This window comes from Aedes albopictus, chromosome 3, assembly GCF_035046485.1.
Source record: "Aedes albopictus strain Foshan chromosome 3, AalbF5, whole genome shotgun sequence".
NCBI classification, from domain to species: domain Eukaryota; kingdom Metazoa; phylum Arthropoda; class Insecta; order Diptera; family Culicidae; genus Aedes; species Aedes albopictus.
Window position 1 is genome coordinate 198955123 of NC_085138.1, and position 21152 is coordinate 198976274.

At 41.8% G+C, this 21152-nt stretch overlaps 1 protein-coding gene across 14 annotated transcripts in view; it reads right to left on the reverse strand.

Moving 5' to 3' along the window:
• The window catches only part of LOC109404436 (protein PALS1), a 462049-nt gene that overhangs the window by 23334 nt on the left and 417563 nt on the right, over window positions 1–21152 (reverse strand). For 12 of the 14 annotated variants that reach the window (XM_062858449.1, XM_029863218.2, XM_062858453.1 and 9 more), the window contains 3 exons: window positions 20947–21077; window positions 20291–20853; window positions 1720–1923 (listed from right to left, as the gene is read on the reverse strand). In XM_062858449.1, coding sequence (XP_062714433.1) covers window positions 1720–1923; window positions 20291–20853; window positions 20947–21077 — 898 coding nt within the window. The remainder of the gene's footprint in view (window positions 1–1719; window positions 1924–20290; window positions 20854–20946; window positions 21078–21152) is intronic. The other 2 variants (XM_029863221.2, XM_062858454.1) reach the window with 2 other exon arrangements.

Consider the following 21152-nt stretch of genomic DNA (forward strand, 5'->3'; position numbering starts at 1 on the left):
GCAATGGCTGTTTTTGTAGGAAAAATCATAACAGGAAGCATTGATGCCCCTAATATTTTGTCAAAAAATAATTTGAATGTCATTCCTAGACCTTTACGGACGCGAACGTTTTTAAGGTTAGACTTTCAACGCACTGACTATGCTCAACAAGAGCCAATTAGACGAATATGTGCCGTTTTCAATTGCGTGTTTGATTTGTTTGATTTTAATATTAGTATTGATGTTTTCCGAAATCGTATAAGTTCAAATTTATGATGTATTCGTTAGTTTTTAAGTTTATTCATGTGGACTTTGAGACCTCCTGCAATATCTCTGGAACGCCCCTGAAAATCCCTGAAATTCCATGGAATGCTCACGGAATTCCCATGCAACCCCATGAGTCCCTCTGAAACTCCCTCCTGAAACTCCATGCCCATGAATCACCCTGAGGCCTCTGGAACACTCCTGGATTACCTCTGAGACCTCCTGATACACTATGGAACGCCCCTGGAGCACTCCCGAACCTCCCTTGAACGCCTCTTGGAACGCCTCATGGAACGCCAATGAAACTCCTCAAAATCTCAAGGAACGAAGCCCATGAAACCCGCCAACACCCCTGTAACACCTCTGGAACGCCTCTAAAATCAACTGAAACCCCATGAAGCACCTCTGGAAGGCTCCCGAAACCCTCTGAAAGCCCCTGGAACACCTCTGTGTAGTAATAGAGACAGAGAAGAGAATGATTGAAACGAAAAATATGCGCCTTATGATTGGCCGATTCAGTGTTAAGCTAGAATGAACGAAAAAAGAGAACATACAAAAGGAGTTACGCACCGCGAGCATCCCAATATTGGCAAATTTGTATGCGATCAATTATGTACCACAAACACTGACATCAGCCCTTTAAATTGAGCGATAATTACTTAAGCTCGATTTATAAAAAGATTTTCAGAAACTGTTCAGCATTTGGTTAGTGTTCAACAATTATTTAGCGAATCACCCTACACACTTAATTATTGCAATAGAGCTGTCTGATTTGACCAAGAGCCTGGTTTTCCAGATTAGTAGAAATATTTCCGGTTAAAAAAATCTCGGAAAAACTTCGGAAGAACTCGAGATTAGAGAAATTCAAATTCAAGCTTTATTGGCAAACTTTAATGGAGCATTTGTGGCTAACAAAAAGATGAATTTTAAACAAACTTCATGCTGAACAATTCCATTCCACAATCGCCAGAAATATCACTAAGAACCTCAATAACTATTCTGCCCAAACATTTCAAAAGGTGCTACCACCGCTCCCTACATCTAACCGTGTACATATGCAAAATCGTCATTGCATTGGCAGAGAAAGCTCTCGGCTATTGTTTGTGGAAGTGCTCATAGAACAGTTAAGAAGCAGGCTTTGTTCCTGTGGGAACGTAGCATTAAAAGGACAATGGAAGACAGACAACATTCTAGTCTATTTAGAAAGAAGTGGTTAATGTTGAACTGGTAAAAAATATTCTTAATGGGTTCTGCACCAACTTGGGACTATAAATCAATCAGATTCTTTTGAGTGACGATCCTTCCCAAAATTGTCCTTCCAAGAAACGATCGGAAAAGCAATATTTTCCCACAATTTCTTTCCATCTCACTGTACATGTCGTGCGAGTTTACAATAATAGTCAAGGTTTACAAAATGCTTCCATCAATCAACCACATGCTTGATTCTACAGGTTCGAACACGCTCGAATCACTTACCTCGAACTTCTTGATGCTATTCAGTTGATCGGGCGTCGGTTCCACCACCTGGCCAATGTGCTGGTGTGGCTGGGGAGTCGTCGGCACCAGCTTACGGTCTGGCACTTGTGGCGCTGGCACCGGGGCCCGATTCGTTAGGCGACCATCCTTCTCTATTCGCAGATGATCGCGCGGCGGTGGGATCGGTTTGACTGAACCATTCAGCTGTAAGTAAACGAGACGGAAAAAAAAGACGAACGGATTGCAAGATGCACAGACTGGCTTGGTTTGGGACGGAAAAGGATTTGTCTACGGGTAACAATAGGGTAGAGTTTGTGTGTATTTTCAGTTGCAGTTAATGCTACGGATATAAGAGTTGGTGACTAAAAGGATTATCCATCTATTTCTACATCGGCAAAGTTCGCTTGCAATTGGTGCCATAAACCTACTTTAAGGAAGAAGGGTTTCTGTGAAGTAAGTGGAGATTATCCTACATGGTGCACAATGAGAGAAGAAAAGTATAAATACATTTACACGGTATGCTAAATTTAACTTCTGTTGGAAGCTGTTTTGAAACATTGTTTCAATATCCTAATTGAAAAAAAAAGAACACAGTTGACGCTTCCATCTACTCATAATGCGAGAGAAGTTAGGGGAACGATGCTTTGAACCCTGAGATAACACCCTCGCATTTGAAGTAATTTTCAGAAGCAAAAACATATGGGCTCACAAATCTGAAAGTGCCATTATTTTCATGCTCAGTAAATATTAAGTAGTGCATTTTGACAGCAGGTATCCACCGTTCCGAAAATACTTTTTCTGATAATATATATGACGAACTTCCAGATTTGTACTCAAGAAAACCCAAGGTAAGATAGTTTATGGACGTTCCCCTAATTCAACAAATGGATTGTAAATTACGAGAGAAGACCTCACTCATTAGTGACATGAATAGTCAGTCCGTTCGTCTAAACTAAGGTAAAATAACTAGACATTTGTTCAATTTGTAATGGTCTTCTTCTTATAGTTGGCGTAACTACTCATCAAGTACAAAGCCTGCATCTAAGCTTCACTTTTTTTTATCTGTATTAACGAGATTTTTAGCCCTAGGCTAGTTCATCTCGGGGGTTCTAAGCTTCACTGTTCTTCAGCACTTCTTTAGTTATTTCTCAGTGATAGGCCTGGCCGTTTTGAAGCTTGCATCAAATCTATGATATGCCTCAAGCCTCAATATTGACAAGAAAAGTAATCAGGCCTAACTTAACCTGATGACTTTCCAGGATGCTTTCTCGTACTGACTGCATTTGTATTAGATTAGATTAGTTTAGATTATAAAAAAAATCCATGTTGAACGAAATAGTCGTTGTTTTAGGTGTAAAAAGTTAAAACAAAGTTTTTTTTAAAGTCAATTATGCATTTGTTTATGAAAAGTTAACCGTTCAGTACCACTAAATTTAAATTACGAACAGTTTTTTTTTTTCAAATCGGTCAACTAGTTTTCAAGATAACGTGGTCACCGTAGCGGTACTTTTTGATAATACAATTTCGAGATAGTAGCGTTTATAGTTTCGCACTTTGCCTAAGGACAAGGAGGGTGCGCGCTACCATAGTCTGCAAGTTTCGTTCTGGTGCTCCAATCTTAAAAAAAAAAAATTAATACCTAAATGGAGGTTTTTTTTCCCTTCTAAACCATAGGGGGATAATCTGCAAACAGACACCCTAACAGGAAGGTTAGGATAGTGTGGGGCTGAGGCCGTCTTCTACTACAATAGTAGAAGCCAGGACTACTTTCTCCTCGTACCCACTAAACACATTCCTATGGTCGCCAAACCCTACGTCTCTCCGGAACCACCAAGAAGGTATTGCTTCAGAGAGGGGCTAGTGCACATCGCACCCACAAGGTTAGCTGCGTAGCCTGCAGCAACGAACATCGATGACTCGCTTTGGAGAGTCCATCACGGTAACATGCTGGCGCTTAGCCAGTTTCCCGAATGGTCCTCACCACTCCCTTTGTCCTCGGAAGGCGGGCAGGATCAACCCCGCCCGCGCCCAACTGCTTGGCAGACATCAAGAACTGATGCCCACATGCAACCCGATCTGACCTGCCCGTAAGGAAGGGTATCACTACCCTTCAGGCCCTATCAGATGCACCAGAAGGTTGCAGACAGCATTGTCTCACCTACCCCGACTCTTGCCGGGGACCCCTTTCCAACCGCGGGCTTGGATCCAACCCAGTAGACCGACGCCACGACAGCACCGCTACCGGGACTTCCTCTCCGCGGCCACTTAATGGCTGTAAGGGTCGATCTCGACCGCAGGGCACCGGTATGACCTACGAAGCCGACTTCGAACCCCTGGACCACCTCTTGTACTGCATCTGGACTAGCCATTCTCCGAGTCCACGCGCCACCTCCTCTGTAGCTCCCAGACGATATGGGTGATAGCCGTTGAAACGGCGTTCCAGCCAAACTCATTCCTACACATCCTCTGGACCAAATTGTCCGGAGTTGTGCCCTCCCCGCATGTGGCAAGCATGCGGTCACGCATTGTGCGAAAACGCGGGCACACGAACAAAACGTGTTCCGCCGTTTCCTCTAAACCATTGCACGCTGGGCATTCGGGAGAATCCGCATGCCCGAAACGGTGTAGATACTGTCGGAAGCAACCATGACCTGTAAGGACCTGTGTCAGGTGGAATGTAACTTCCCCATGGCGCCTATTAATCCAACTATTTACCCTCAGTATCAACCTATGGGTCCACCTTCCTTTGGTGGAACTATCCCACGCGCGCTGCCATTTGAGAGGCCATCCTGGCAGTCCTGCGTATGCCTCTTGTGCCGCGCATTTCGAAGCACTCCATGTCCTCACTGACAAGAATGCTGATAGGCACCATACCAGTAATGACGCAGAGAGCGTCGTGTGACACGGTACGGTACGCGCTCGCAACCCGCAGGCACATAAGCCTGTAAGTACTTTCCAGCTTCCGTCGGTAGCATTCAGTACTTAACGCGGTGCCCCACGCCGGGCCGCCATATCTAAGTATGGACGTAGCAACACTAGCCAGAAGCTTGCGCTTACTGGCGTACACCGCAGAGCTATTGGACATCATCCGGGACAGTGCCGCAATAGCTGTGGAGGCTCTTTTACAGGCATAATCGACGTGACCGAAGGTTTGGAGGTTTAAGTGTACCAAAGTGTCAAAATAGTGTGGAATGGTTAGCGAAATTCCACAAACAATATATTCCAACTTTTACCCCAGTGGTGGGGCAAGAGTTCGAATGAGACACACACATACAAAAAGTGTTGTAATTCAAAATTGAAAAGACATTTGGCATAACTTTGTTTAGCAAAACATTAGCTTATGGATGGTAGAAATACCACACGGTATTCATTTATTTTTATCCGCTTCGATTATTTGAAAAAAAAATATGAATTTTCAACTAGGGTCGAAGTTTTGCCCCACCTTACTCTAAAGTGTGCGTAGAGTAAGGTGGGGCAAAAGTTCGACCTTAGTTGAAAAATCAATTTTTCTCAAAAAATTGAAGCAGATAAAAATAAATGAATACCGTGCGGTGATTCTACCATCAATGAGCTAAAATTTTGCTGAATAGAGTTACGCCTAATATCTTTTCAATTTTGAGTTACAACACTTTTTGTATGTGTGCGTCTTATTCGAACTCTTGCCCCACCACTGGGGCAAAAGTTCGAATCTAGTGTTTGTGGAATTTCGCTAACCGTAGCACACTATGTTGACACTTTGGTAATAGAAATACCTGAAACCAATTAATATTTGATGTTGGAACTGGAATACACTTTAAAGTTCGATCAGGATTTTACCCAAATCAGGGTTAAATTTACTACACCAAAAATTAGTAGTTTTCCGCCAAATCCAGATTAAGCAACAACATTTTTTCAACTTTGATCGCATTTTCTCACTAATTCCATTATTTTTAGAAATAATATGTACATTTTACCCAATTTTAGGTTTTTACCTGAAGTTGCCACATGACTCGAACTTTTGCCCCACAATTCGAACTTCTGCTCCACTATGTGTTAAATATGATTTCCAAATCTTTTTCGGAAAAAGTTATACATGCTAAAGTATCTTCAAAATATACCTAGTTACGCCCCAAAATAAAATATCGAATTATATTTCATTACATATCCATTCCATGCGTTGGAAGGACCTTCGCATATTACAATTTTTGGATCAAAAACCAACATTTAGTCATAACTTTTCGAAATATTGATCAATTTTCATAATTTTTGGAGTGAAAGACTCTTTTTCAAAAAGGCTTCGAACAACCTTGACACCCGAAAGAAATAATTTGAATTGAGCTCAAAAACTTCAAAAGAAACTCTTGCCCCACTTGAACTTTTGCCCCACTTTACTCTATATCGCCTCCACTTTTGCATCCTATTCAACATCATATGCGATTGCGTGTTGACTGGGATGTGCTGGTTTTGTTAACGAAGAGATTTGTGATTCGTGTGTAGGTGCCAAAGTCGTCCATTGTGGCGGCCATTTTGGGATTCTAACAAGTCTGTCCTTAATTTTTGTTTGTCAATGACTCTTTTGCAACCTGTGGCAGGTACGAAGATAGTCTATGTCTGAAGAAGTCAATGATGTGAAAAGGTTTCGTTCCAAAATATTGTTTTTTTCAAGTATGTAATAAAATTTGGCCCATCAACAGCTCGATTTGAGAAAAAAAGCTACTCAGCTAAGCTTGAAATTTTTCCCACCCTTTATCTTTTATAAACAAATATGACATTGATAATATCAACACAGACAAACAGACGTAACACTCTTTGGCGAGCGTTCGTGTGAGACAGTCGCAACTTTTCGTTCGTCCGGTTTGTCTCCAGATATTCCCAGTTCGGTAGCTAATTTCCAAAGCGCTAGTTTTCCGAGTGATCAAGTGTTTAAGTGGTCATCCCTAGTGGGACGCGTGCGGTTGGCTAGGCCACTATTTTTGCCGCAAAAGTTCAGTTAGTTTGAGAAAATTTCACGTTTTTATTGTAACACGTGGCGGATTGACCGATTATCGAGCACAGCAGTGCAGCACCCCCCGCATACCACGCCGCTCGCGCGGCCGTGATCGGGTTCTTCCAGTGAGTACCCAAGCTCATCGTCGTCGACAGCAGCAGCCCACCGAGAGAAGAGCAGAGAGCGTGACGGGCGCTCAGCAGCAGGTCGCCTCTTCCCAGTGCGGGCGATCCGATCGCTGTCGTCGTCGAGCCTGTGGCTATACAGAGTGCACAAAGATAAGTACATAAAGTTACCCTTCGTTGTTCCCCCTCTCCACCGACTCTTTGATTAGATTTAATTTGGTATACAAGCATTTTTTTCTCACTTTTCCTGTAGCGTTATTTTTGTCCCTTGTTTTTCGATTATTCCTCGTCCCCGTGATAGTGTTAATTTTTGAGTGCCCCGTGGTGGTAGTTAGCTACCACAATGGGCGATGATGAAGATGGCGGGGGTACGTCGTACCGCATTAACGAAGCTACATTATTGGCATCGGATTGCTCGAGCCAACATGGCGATGTAAATGCTAATCCCTTTGTCTCCCTTCACCCTGACGCTTCTGCAATGGACACCAACAGTAAATCTGTTTCGACGTCCCCCCGCCTCAAGGCCTACCCTCCCGACTTTGGCGGGCCATATGTTGTTTTCTTCCGACCCAAAGGCAAACGTTTGAACACCGTTCAGATTAGCAAGGACTTGACAAAGCGGTTTTCTTCTGTTATCGCCATTGACATGGTTGGTACAGGAAAGCTTCGGGTTTCGGTTGGTGACCGAAAGCAGGCTAATGAGATTGTGGCCTATGAGCTCTTCACACTTGAATATTTCGTTTACATTCCAAGCCATCAGGTCGAGATCTCGGGGAAGGTCGCCGAAGGATCTTTGACCTGCGAAACGATCATGCAAGGCTGTGGTCGCTTCAAGAACCCTTCACTTCCTCCTGTCCAGATACTGGACTGCCGGCAACTGCATTCGGTCTGCCAGGAGGGCGAGAAAAAGGTTTACACACCATCGGATGAGTTTTGTGTGACCTTCTCCGGATCAGCATTACCAGACCTGCTGGTGATTGGCAAACTTCGGCTACCTGTGCGGCTGTATGTACCAAAGGTTATGAACTGCACCAATTGCAAGCAGCTGGGCCACACTGCCCAGTACTGCGGCAACAAACCTCGCTGTGCAACATGCGGGGAGAGACATGTGGACGGTGCGTGTAAAACGCCGCCCAAGTGTGTTTATTGTGGCAGTGACCGTCCACATGATCTCAATGTCTGCCCGAAGTACATACAGCAAAAACAACATCAAAAACGGTCGTTGCAGCAGCGTTCAAGGCGAAGCTACGCCGAGATGCTGAAGAAAGCTGCTCCGGTCGTTGAATCACGCAACATCTACTCGTCTTTGTCTCTCGATGATCAGAGCTCTGACTCTGAGGTTGGAGACGGGGTTCCCTTTGTTTTCAAAGGTGAAACGAGGAAACGGATGAGACTCCAGAGACCAACCAAAAAACCTCGGAATCTGCCTAGCAGTGACCCCCAACCCACCGTGACAAATTCTAGGAGTGTTAAGAAAGGCACCAAACGTTCACCTCCTGGATTCAAAATCCAAGATGAACGGGACTTTCCTTCGCTCCCAGGAACATCAAAAATCCCAGATGTTCCAATTTTTTCGACTTCTCAGCCAGAAGGACAGCATTCAGAGAACCAGGAACAACCCCTTGGTGCTCCGATGTTTACGCTGTCTGGCATCGTAGACATCATTCTGAACTTCTTCAATGCTCCCGACTCAGTGAAGAACATTATTAAAGGACTTCTTCCTTGTGTGTCCCCTCTTTTGAAGCAGCTGGCTTCTAAAATGCCTCTTCTTGCGACAATCGTATCTTTCGATGGCTAATTTAACCACCGAGGTCGATGATATGATTTCTGTGCTACACTGGAACTGTCGTAGTATAGTACCGAAATTAGACGTTTTTAAATTTTTACTTAGTAATTTACAATGCGATGTTTTTGCGCTCTCCGAAACATGGCTGACACCTGATGTGACCCTACCTTTTACCGATTTCAATATCATCCGCCTTGATCGATCCGACTCGTATGGAGTGGTGCTTTTAGGGATCAAAAAGCAGCACTCATTTTATAGAGTCGATTTACACCCGATGACAGGCATTGAAGCCGTCGCATGTGCAGTGACTATCCGGGGGAGAAGCCTAAGTTTCGCCTCCATTTATCTTCCACCGAGAACTGCGATATCTCGCAGAGATCTCGCTCACATCCGCTCGGTTATGCCTGAGCCACGGCTGCTGATGGGAGATTTTAACTCCCATGGTACAGGCTGGGGGGAACTGTACGATGATAGCCGTTCATCTTTGATATATGACCTCTGCGACGACTTCAACATGACAATTTTGAACACTGGGGAAGTTACGCGAGTGGCACCTCCAGCTAAAGATGGCAGTCCTAGAGACAGCCGATTAGACCTCTCAATCTGTTCGAGCTCACTATCGCTGGAGTGCACATGGAGGGTTATCCAGGATCCCCATGGTAGTGATCATCTGCCGATCGTTGTTTCTATTTCCAATGGCCCACAGCAGCCTCCATCTATTGACATCACCTATGACCTCACGAAACACATTGACTGGGGGAAGTACGCGGAAGCAATCATCGACGGTGTGCAATCTGTAGAAGTCCTTCCACCGCGGGAAGAGTATCAGTTTCTCTCAGAACTGATCATCGGTAGCGCGCTTCAGGCACAACGTCGGCCAGTACCAGGTCCGTCAGTTCGTAGGAAACCCCCCAATCCATGGTGGGACAGTGAGTGTACAGAAATCTATCGCGAGAAATCCGCGGCGTTTAAAGAGTTTCGTAAACGCGGTACGGTCGAAAACTTTGAGCGGTACGCTTCCCTTGAACGCAAGTTTAAGAACTTGATCAAGGCGAAGAAAAGCGGTTATTGGCGTCGCTTCGTCGAGGGCTTGTCGCGCGAGACTTCGATGAAAACTCTTTGGAACGTCGGGAGAAGAATGCGTAACGCGTCGTCGGTTAACGAGGATAGGGAAAGCTCTCCCCGGTGGATTCTCAAGTTCGCAAAAAAAGTTTGTCCAGATTCCGTACCCGTGGAGCGAATAATTCGTAACGTTTCCGAAGATAGGGATGACATGGATAGACCGTTTTCGATGGTGGAATTTTCACTTGCTCTCCTTTCATGTAACAATTCTGCTCCAGGGATGGATCGCATAAAGTTCAACTTGCTTAAAAACCTCCCCGACGTCGCTAAGAGGCGCTTGTTGAACTTGTTCAATCAGTTCCTGGATAACAACATCGTTCCGGATGATTGGAGGCAAGTGAGAGTGATAGCTATTCAAAAACCAGGGAAGCCCGCGTCGGATCATAACTCGTACCGTCCAATCGCGATGTTGTCTTGCCTACGGAAGTTGTTAGAGAAGATGATTCTCTTTCGACTGGACAAATGGGTTGAATCGAAGGGCATGTTGTCAGATACACAATTTGGTTTCCGCAGAGGCAAAGGAACGAACGACTGTCTTGCGTTACTTTCTTCAGAAATTCAGCTTGCCTTTGCTCAAAAACAGCAAATGGGCTCAGTGTTTTTGGATATTAAGGGGGCTTTTGATTCAGTTTGTGTCGATGTTCTTTCCGACAAACTCCACGAAAGTGGCCTTTCACCAATTTTAAACAACTTTTTGTATAATTTGCTGTTTGAGAAGCAGATGAGATTTGCTCATGGTGACTTGACAGTTTCACGAATTAGTTACATGGGTCTCCCCCAGGGTTCATGTCTAAGCCCACTTCTTTACAATTTTTATGTCAGAGACATAGATGATTGTCTCATGGAAAATTGCACGTTAAGACAGCTTGCGGATGACTGTGTTGTTTCTGTGACGGGATCAATAGCAGTTGATCTGCAAGGATCATTACAGGATACTTTGGACAATTTGTCCACTTGGGCTCTCAAGCTGGGTATCGAGTTCTCTCCGGAGAAAACTGAGATGGTTGTCTTTTCTAAAAAACACAAACCGGCTAAGTTTCCGCTCGTTCTGATGGGTAAGACAATCACTCATAGCATGTCTTCTCAATATCTTGGTCTCTGGTTCGACTCTAAATGCACCTGGGGGAAGCACATTGTGTATCTGATACAAAAATGCCAAAAGCGAATCAATTTTATGCGAACTATTACCGGAACATGGTGGGGAGCACACCCGGAAGATCTGATCAGGCTGTACCAAACAACCATTCTGTCGGTTTTAGAATACGGTAGCTTCTGTTTTCAATCCGCGGCGAAAACACACTTACTGAAGATTCAACGGGTCCAGTACCGTTGCCTTCGGATCGCGTTAGGTTGCATGAACTCAACTCACACTATGAGCTTAGAGGTACTTGCTGGTGTACAGCCTCTGACAGACCGCTTTGCGGAGTTATCGTTCCGGTTCCTCATCCGATGCGAGGTTGTGAATCCATTGGTCATTGAAAACTTCGAAAAGCTGCTTGCACAGAACCCTCAAACTCGTTTTATGAGTGTGTACTACTGGTACATGACGTTGGAGGTAAGCCCATCTCCGGTTAACACCAATCGTGATAACTTCTCAGACTTCGACAGTTCCTCTGTGGATTTTGATCTATCCATGAAGGATGAGATCACCGGAATACCAGAATCTTTTCGTTCCGTGTGTATTCCACAAATTTTTGCAAGTAAGTTCGGGCATGTTAGCGGGGACAGACAGTTCTTCACAGATGGTTCGAAAACCGATGATTCGACTGGTTTCGGTGTCTACAACGAATTTCATAGCGCCACCTTCATGCTTCAAAAGCCATGCTCGGTATACATTGCTGAGCTAGCGGCTATATACTACACCTTAGAGTACGTTCGCACTCTCCCACCTGAGCACTACTTCATTTTTACCGACAGTCTAAGTTCTCTGGAGGCTGTTCGGTCAATGAAACTGATGAAGCACTCAGCGTACTTCCTGAATGGAATTCGCCAAGTCTTGAGTGCTTTGTCCAAACGCTCATACACCATCACCATAGCTTGGGTCCCTTCACATTGCTCAATTCCGGGTAATGAGAAAGCGGACTCTCTGGCTAAGGTGGGCGCTAGCGAAGGCGATATTTACGAGCGTCAAATTTCCTTCGACGAATTTTTTGCATTAGCCCGTCAGGAGACCTTGATCAGCTGGCAACACAAATGGAGAGATGGAGAGATGGGTAGATGGTTGCACTCCATCATTCCGCAGGTATCGAAGAAGCCATGGTTCAAAGGGTTGGATTTAGGCCGCGATTTCATTCGTGTAATGTGTCGGCTGATGTCCAACCACTATTTGCTAAACGCACATACCTTCCGTATTGGGCTCTCGGAAAGCAATCTCTGTGTCTGCGGCGTGGCTTACCAGGATATCGAACATGTCGTGTGGGGATGCGATGAGCATCGTGAAGTCAGATCTGAGCTGTATGAAACTCTCCGGGTCCGAGGAAAACAACAGAAACCCGTTAGAGAAGTGTTGGCAGGCCTTGATTTGGAGTACATGGATCTTATTTACCAGTTTTTGAAACGTGTTGATGTCAGAATTTGATCTTGTACGTTCCTTGTTTTCGTTGCCCGAAATTTGGTTTTGTTGTTCGCTCCCTGTCTTTCGTTGCCCCCCTTTTCGTTTGTCCTCTTCTTGTCGTTGTCTTCCGATAAAGCCCTTTCTGTTTAGTCCCGTTACAGATCAGGACAGTCGGTCCCATCAAGGTTTTTAGTATAAGATAGCAAGTAATTTAGTATAAGTCCCTTAATTCCCTCCTTTCCAACTTTATATATTTGTTATCCCTAACCTCGAAACAGCCGCGAGTACTTCGGCCCCCAAAACTAACTAGTATTAAGTCAGTATAATTTAAATTTAAAAAACAACATGTAAAATCAACATAAAAAAAATGTAAAGATGATTTCGGCTCTGTTATGCCCAAGTGGCGAATAAGTAAAAAAAAAAAAAAAAACAGACGTAACACCTTGAACGATTTTCATGGAAATCCATCGCCCAGTTCACACTACCATCACCTGGTGGAAAAGTTGCACGAATCACTGTGTTGTGCAATATCGTCAACAGAAGACGCTAGTGTGAAACGCCAAATGCATAGAAAAACGATGCGTGCGCCTCTGGTTGTGAAAGCCACAACTATGAAAATTTAAAATGATCGTTAAAAGCGTAGTCGATGGAAATTTCGCAAGTGTTACGTCTGTTTGTCTGTGATATCAATATCAACCAGATTGTCTATGAGGGATCGTTGAATTGAAATCGTCAAATATGGCTGGTTTAGAATTTCTACAATAGCAGTTACAACAAAGTATCATACGAATTTATACTCCGAAAATTTACCTGTGTCCCAAGTACTAACGGTAGTTTTCAGAACAGGAACTTTCGAGCCTTTTACCTCGTGGTATACTTCATGAGAATACACTTCACATTTGGTCGGGGTTCTGCTAAACCGAACCAAAGACCATTTTTTGAAAAAATGAGTTTTCTTTACCATTGGATGAAGAAATTGATGATCCTCCTTCCATGTAAAAATGCATTAATTCTGACAGCTCTTCGTGGAGTAAATTCAAAATTTCTGTTTGGCAGAACATACAAAAAATAAAATTGCATCCAACCAGAGTGAACTGTAAACCATTTCATAGAATCAGCGAAATGTTTTAGTGTTGGTCCAGATGAAGAACATTTCAAGTTATGCTCATCGCCGTCAAATTTCTAACTTCCAAACGACTCATAGTAACAATCTGTGGGAGTATTGAACACGTTATTAGAAATACGGATGTTGGAGGATACAATTATGTTTCGATGGTGCTGATCGCCATTTTTCCAAATCACATTCAGCCAGACCGAACCAAATCCACTGCATTTTAGAATCTATTTATTCTCAACAATACAAAAATCAACTGGTTTTAAATACATGCGTTATGTCGACACACCTCATACTGATAACTTAACACAGAAGCCGTCATTAAACAACAAGGCTAATAAGAATAATAAAGCTTAACAAAAATCAAACACTTGGTTCGCTTTAGCTGATCGAAAAATGGCGTTTTCACGAAAACCATGCTAGAGAAGAATGTTTAGAACTTTATTCAGACTTAACAACTGGCCTTCAGCTTAGTAAAATGACCTAGAGGTAACGTGCTTGGTTATCACTTAAAGGACCCAAGTTCGAATCTCTTTATTAATTTCGAATTTTTTTTGTCTTAGTTCACTTTGGCAGATCATTTTCATGGTTTTCTTCGACCAGTATAAATTTGAAGTACACAAATTGCTCCATTTTCACATCTCAGGACCTCAGGACATGCAAAGACATCATTTTACATAATCACTCTTGCTCTGTGCCTGCACATGCACCGCCTATAAAAAAAAAACATAGGTGGGAACGGCTGAGCTGGGAGGGCTTCCGCCGTTCATATTTCAAACTATTTTGAGACCTCCATAATATACGCGTCCTCTCTGATTCAGGTAAAGATTGTGAGTGATATCGATTTCAACTTCATGGACGATGAAACATCGAGTTTTTTTTCCCAATCCGACTGGTTTTCTCTGAAACAAAGAAATACAGTCAGCCACACTGAACTATAAACCATATTCCAATGTTTTTGTTCAGCCAGAGTGAACTGAGTGCGAAGTACTCAAAAATTAAATGTATTTATATCAATGCTTTCAAATAATTTACATGTATTCTTCATCTCTGATGATTAATAAAGGCTTGTAAGTTACATATAAGCGGAAAAGTTTCAAATAATCTTAGCTGTTGTTTATTTGTGAGTGGTTGAACTTTAAGTTTAATTATCTCGGAATAAAGTTTTTGGCGTTTAGTTCGGTTTAGCAGAACCCCGGCCATTTTGTTCACTTACGTTCACTCAACGAAAAAAAAAAAATATATCGAAATTCATCAAAATGCCTTATGAATTTTTGCCATAACTAAAAAGTATGGATGCCATAACAATATCTTATGAACGTGCTTGTTTTGACAAATTTCACAAGAAAAGCTTATGAAAAGACCAAAACAATCTTAAAATGATACAGACAGGAATCGATCCATGAAGCTCAATTCTTCTAAAATGCTTATTCAAGACAATATACTATTTAGGGATTCTTCCAGAAGTTTCTCCGGCGATTCCTCCAGAAATTCTTTTAAAGATTTTAGCCAGGGATTGCTCGAGAAATTTCGCAGGGGATTCCTCCAGGAACTCTTTTTGGCCTATCTCTGGAATTCCAGCAGGCAGTCCTAAAGAAATACCTCTTGCGGTTCTTCCAGCAATTCCCTCTAGAACTCCTCCAACAATTCTAACTGGTGTACCTCCATGGAATATTCTAGGGATTGGTCATGGGATTCCTCGTGGAATTCCTTCTGGCATTCTTGCTGATTTTTTCGGGCAATCTTCTTGGTATTCCTCCAAAAATTTCTCCTGCGATTCCTTCAGGGACTTCTCCAGTATACCTCTACCGATTCCTCCAAGAACTTTTTTAGGCATTCCTTCTGGTATACATTGAAGGCACTTCTATTAGGATTACTCCAGGCATTCCTGATCGGATTTCACTAGAGATTTGCATCTCCCGAATTTCTTTTAGGGATTCCTTTAGAGATTTCTATTGGGATTCTTGCAGCTGGAATTCCTGGAGAAAGGTCAAGAGGAGTTCCAGGAGTAATTTCATGAGAAATTTCTAGAGTAATCAATGGATAAAATCTCTGGAGAAATTCCTGGATGAGTCCTTAGAAAAATTTCTGAATGAATCACAAAAGGCATTTCTGGAAGTATCCTATGAAGACTGCCCGGAAGAATCCCAGCTAGAATGCCAGGTGAAATCCCTAGAGAGATTCCTGCAGGTATCACAGTAAGAATCTCTGGAGGAGTCCTAAAAGGCATTCCTGAAAGAATCACAGCAGGAATCGTTTGTGGAATCCCAGCATGAGCTCTTGGATGAAGGTCAAGAGTAGTTCCTGGAGGAAACCCATGAGCAATTTTCGGAAAAATCCCAGGATAAAATATTTGGAGGAATTCCGGGAGGAAACACCGGAGGAACGTTTGGAAGAAGGAAGGCCAAGAAGATTTCCTGGAGGAATCCCATAAGAAATTTGTGGCGGAATCTGTGGGCAAAATCTCTTGGAAAAAAATTCCTGGAAGAATCACCGGATCCACTTCTGGGAGAATCTCAGGAAAAATCGCTAGGAATACTTTAAAGCATTCCGGGATGTGTTATAGTAGAAAATTCAGATGAAATTTTAGGATTTGCTGGAACAAATTATACGTGAATTTCTAGAGAAACCCCATCAGGAATGCCTGGAGAAATCCAAAGAAAAAAACCTTGAAGAAAAACCTGGGTGAATACCCTGAGAAGTACCTAGAAGAACCGGCAGAGGTATACTGAAGGAATCCACAGAGAAGGCCCTGAAGGAATCGCAGGAGGAATTTCTGAAAAAAGCTCGGAAAGATTTCTCGGAAGTATTCCGGCAAAAATGCCAGGATAAATTCTATAAAGAATCACTAAAATAATTCTTGGAGGTGCTTCTAACTATGGCATCTATCTGGCATCTATCTGGAAGAGGAATTGCTGGAAGAACCGCAGGAGGAGTTGTTTGAGAAATCTTCGGAAAAAGGCTAAGAGGAGTTTCTGCAGGAATTTTTTGCGGAATCTTTGGAAAAAATCTCTGGAGGATTTCCTGGATGAGTCCTAGGAAGAACAACCGAAGGAATTTGTGTAGAGTTCCAGGATGATTGCCTGGAAGGATCCCAGCAATAAAGGCAGGAGAAAGCTCTAGAAGAATCTCTAGCAGAGTTTTTGAAATACCACAATTAGAATTTCTGGAGGGATCCTAGCAAGAATAGATGGATGAACCGCAGGAAGAACCGTTTGAGGACTCTCAGTTGGTATTTCTGGAGGAAGGACACGAGGAGGTCCTGGAGGAATCCCATGAGAAATTACTGGAAGCATCCCTGGATAAAATATCTGATGGAATTTCTAGAGGTTCCACTGGAGGAACTTTTATAAAAATGTCCGAAATATTGCCTTGAATAATCCTAGCAAAAAAACCTCTGGAGAAAACCCTACCAAAACTCCTAAAGGTATTACAATAACAATTTCTTGATGAGTCCTAGGAGGAAATGCTGGTAGAACCATAGGGGCAATAAAATATTTGAAGATGTCCCTGGGGGAATCGCCTGAGGAACTTCTGGAATAATCCATGGAAGATTATTTTGAATGGGCCCACCAAGAGTTCTTGAAGGAATTTCTGGAAGAATCCCTAGAGTTCAAGAAGGTTTCATAGAAAGAATTTCTAGAGAAATCCTGGTTGGAATTGCTGGAAAAATCTCTACAGGAATGATTAGTGAAACCCCATCAAGCATGCCGTGGGAGGCCTAAGTGAAATTCCTTGAATAAATACCTGGAGGAATATCTACAGTTCTCCTAGGATGAATCTAGAGGAATCCATGGAGGAGTCCCTGATAGAATCGCACGAGGTATTTATGGAGAAATCTCAAGAAGATTTCCCAAAAGTCTTGCAGCAAGTAAGTATGCCAGGAGAAATCCCTAGAAGTATTCCCGGAAGCACTACAGTTAGAATTTCTGGACGAGTCCAAAAAGGGATTACTTGAGGAATTCCAACAGGAATTCATGGAGGAAGGCCAATAAGAGTTCCTGGAGAAATCTCAAGAGGAATTTCTGGAAGAATACCTAAATAAAATCTCAGGGAGGAAGTCCTGGATAAATCTTTGATGAAATTTCTGGAAGAATCACCAAAACGATTTCTGGAAAAATCCCAAGAAGATTGCTCGAAAGAATCCCAGCAAGAATGCTTGAAGAAATCTCTAGAGGAACCCCTAGTAGAATTTCTGAAGGTACCACAAGGAGCAAATATTTCACAAAAACAACTCAGAATGATGTATCAAGAAAAATTAGGAAAATCGGTTTAAGTACTGTTCCTTTGAATTCCACTAAGAAGTCGAGTCAAGTACAAGACACTGAAGACGACCTTACAGTTGAGGTCGAAATACGTATCTGTCAAAGGATGCAAATTCTTAGTGGAATTCAAAGGAACAGTACTCAACCCGATTTTCTTTTTATTTACAGATATTCCCCTAACAAGCCCAGGTTAATCATCATCATCTTTATGTGAAATTTTGCTCAAAAATGGTTTCTGCAAAAACAAAAAATATTTTCCACTACAAAAAAAAAATCAGAAGATACCTTGATCCATACTCTACGTGTGCATGAAAACCGATTTTGAAAATATTGCTTCGTTATTGACTAAACAATCATAAACCAAAAAGTGAGGAAATGCTTTCAGTTTCGCCTTAAGTAAAGTTTTCTTCCTTCCAACTTACAGCACAGTGTCAATCTATCATTTTCATAACTGATTTTCACGCACGTGAACGTGAATCATCTGACATTATTGGTCTGCAACCTGACGTAGCAGACGCCATTCTCGCTTGAAAATAGAAAACCACCAACACTCACCAACTGAGGATGCCTGTTAGTACTAAGCAGTTACCTCATGGGTTTCTTGTGTAATTATCCCTGTACACTCTCAATGCTGGAGTAGTGTCTATGAACGGTCAATCACGCTCAAGATACTTTAATTGATTATCTGTCGTTTAAGGTTATTATCTTCAATCGCACATCAGTAACTATAGACTGTTTCAGAAATTATCAATACACTAACGATTAACTGCCATTTCAATTTGAGCACAATATCCAAAAAAGTTTCTTCTAGCTCTCATAGTGAACATGCTAACGAAGCAAATAATACCAATTTTGTTGATGTTTCTGGTAAAAGCTAAAAAAGGGCTCTGTACACAAGTTGATTAAAATTTGAAGTTGCACAAAGTGGTAAAAAAATGTAGCATAGTGGAAAATAAAAAAATCTCACAGATAAAATATTTAATTTCCAAACACAATAAACATTGCTGTATCGATAATAAAAGATAATTCTCGATTGGTAAAAGTAATTTTTACTGAAACATTTGATCAAGAACCACCATTATGGGCCTTCTCAATACAATTTTTTTTGTTTAAAATTTTTCAACAACACCAGTAGCAACAAACGTTAAGCAAACGAATGTCTTAATTACTGCTTACTGCATTCGTTTTTATGGTATGACAAGCTTTGCCATCTGAAGGATCGAATGAGCTGGAAAAATAAGTTTGTTTAGACTAATGCGTTCAGGAAAGCTAAGAAACTGTGTGGTAGTTCTTATGTTCCGTAGAAAACCTTAAAAAATAAGAAACTTGATCTCCGAAAAAATGTTGTGGAAATGCCTTTATCGATTTTTCCCAAATTTTGATCAAGGCATTCCTTAGACAACTTATTAAGAAAGCGAATGTGATAAAAATTTAGATAATTTTTGTATTTAGTGATAAATAATGTTGAAATGATTAAAAAACACCTTTGTGCAAATGCAAATTAGAAAAATTAAGTTATTTGTTAGAGAACTCGACTGTTCTTTAAAATATCAAGACAATTGAAAGGAAATATAAAAATTTGAAGTACAATATGCCATACTCTGAAAGAAGTTGGTAAAAATCATTAGAACAGTTCATTTAATTTAATAAACAAAGTGTATTTATAATTTCTGAAACAGGCTATAGAAATGCTGGATTAAGAAACTCTAATACTTTTGATCGGGTGTGCATGATGTGTTAAAAATAAACATCTTTAAAATCTTTGAAATTTAAATTTTGGAGAGACTCATACAAGAATGTTTGATTATGTTTGTGCGTCATTTGAAATAAAGTATAAAGAGACTGTGGCGGAGTTATTTTATTTCGTTTCGTAGAATTTATCCAGTTTCTCTAGTAAAATTCCTGGAGATACACCTGGAACACCTACTAACTACAGCTTTTAACCGCACTAAGGAAATCCATGTATGCATTTCTATAGCATTTTTTAAACAATCGTAGAAAATGTAGGGCTCATATACTCGAAGCATTGGCATTGAGAAATGGTCCTTAGAGACTAGAGAAGCAATTTAGCGTAACGTCTCAGAACATGAACATGAACAATGAACATGTCGTGATCCACTGATATTGGAAGTTGAAGAAACTATAAAATAAATCAGGAAAGAAAAAAAAACAAATGAAATGTCTGTGGATTGTTAATATGCATACAATATATGATTCTTGTAAGTATGGTGTCTGGCGCACAAGAACATGAGTGGGCTTTTAATTGATCCTAACTGTGAGTTATGGTGATTTTTTTTTAGTTTCGAGGTGTGGCGCATTTCGAACCATTGTAATTTAAAATGAACCTGAAGAATGCCGGGTATTGTGTATAAGATAATAATGCACTAGATGCAATGATCTCTTTCATTTTGCTGGATCGAATACGTGTGAGTGTATCTGATAGAATAACGGTGTCGTATCGGATGTGGTGAAGATGGAGAAGATCTCGTGGGTTGGATGCATACTTGATGACAGCATGAGAGTGTAAAATGACAAAAACAATAATGGAAATAATGATCAAACTAAATAAAAATAACAGCAATCAACTAAAAGAAAATAAAAAGAGGAAAATAATGGATGCATGGATGATGAAAAAATACCTCATTTCGCGTTGGTGCTTGTGGTTGCGGTTTTGGTTTATCGATAGATTCGTCGGATGAGGATGATTCTTTCTTTTTGACAACCTCTTTTATGATCAATGCTTTAGGCGGTGGATAGCGGGGTGGTGCCTTAATTACTTCAACAAAACTATCCGGAACGTCTACTGGAAGCTCACGATGGGGCCCGATATCATACTCGGGTGGGCCCAGGTCCCCCGACGAGGAGCTCCTTGTACTGACCGAACCTCTTGAGGTTTTCAAATAGTTGATCGAATCGAACCCGATCGACTCGCAAGTCGACCCCAGCGACGATGGCCCTTTGCTAGAGTTTTTCTTAAAGAATTCACTGCTACTGTCGAACGAGGATGAATTTCTATCGCTGTAGCCATCAAGAGGTTCCAGCTCCAAGGAGACTCCTCCGTTTGCATGTTTCGGGACTTGTGGCATTGCATTGGAAACACGATTTACCTGTGTTGTGCTGCGTGGTGGTGGATATCGTGGCGGTGTTTTCTGGCGAGCTATGAATGATTCAGGTACATCAACTGCCATCTCCCGATGTGGTCCTAAAACGCGAAAGAGATCATCATTAAAATGGCATTTGGTAAAAAAATATGTGCATGCTAATTTATGGATGAACATCATCTGACGGAACTTACCGTTGTCTTGATTAGCAGAAATCATATTGTACAGTTCGACTTCCTCCTGATAGTCATCAATAGGCAGGCTAGGCTTTAGTGTATCATCACCACCCAACACAACAATGCTGGAGCCGGAACGGCGACGAGTCCTGTAAACGAGAGAGAAACATAGAATAATTTGATTAGTTGCTGGTGTATCTGACAGAAATCATTTTTGGTAAGCC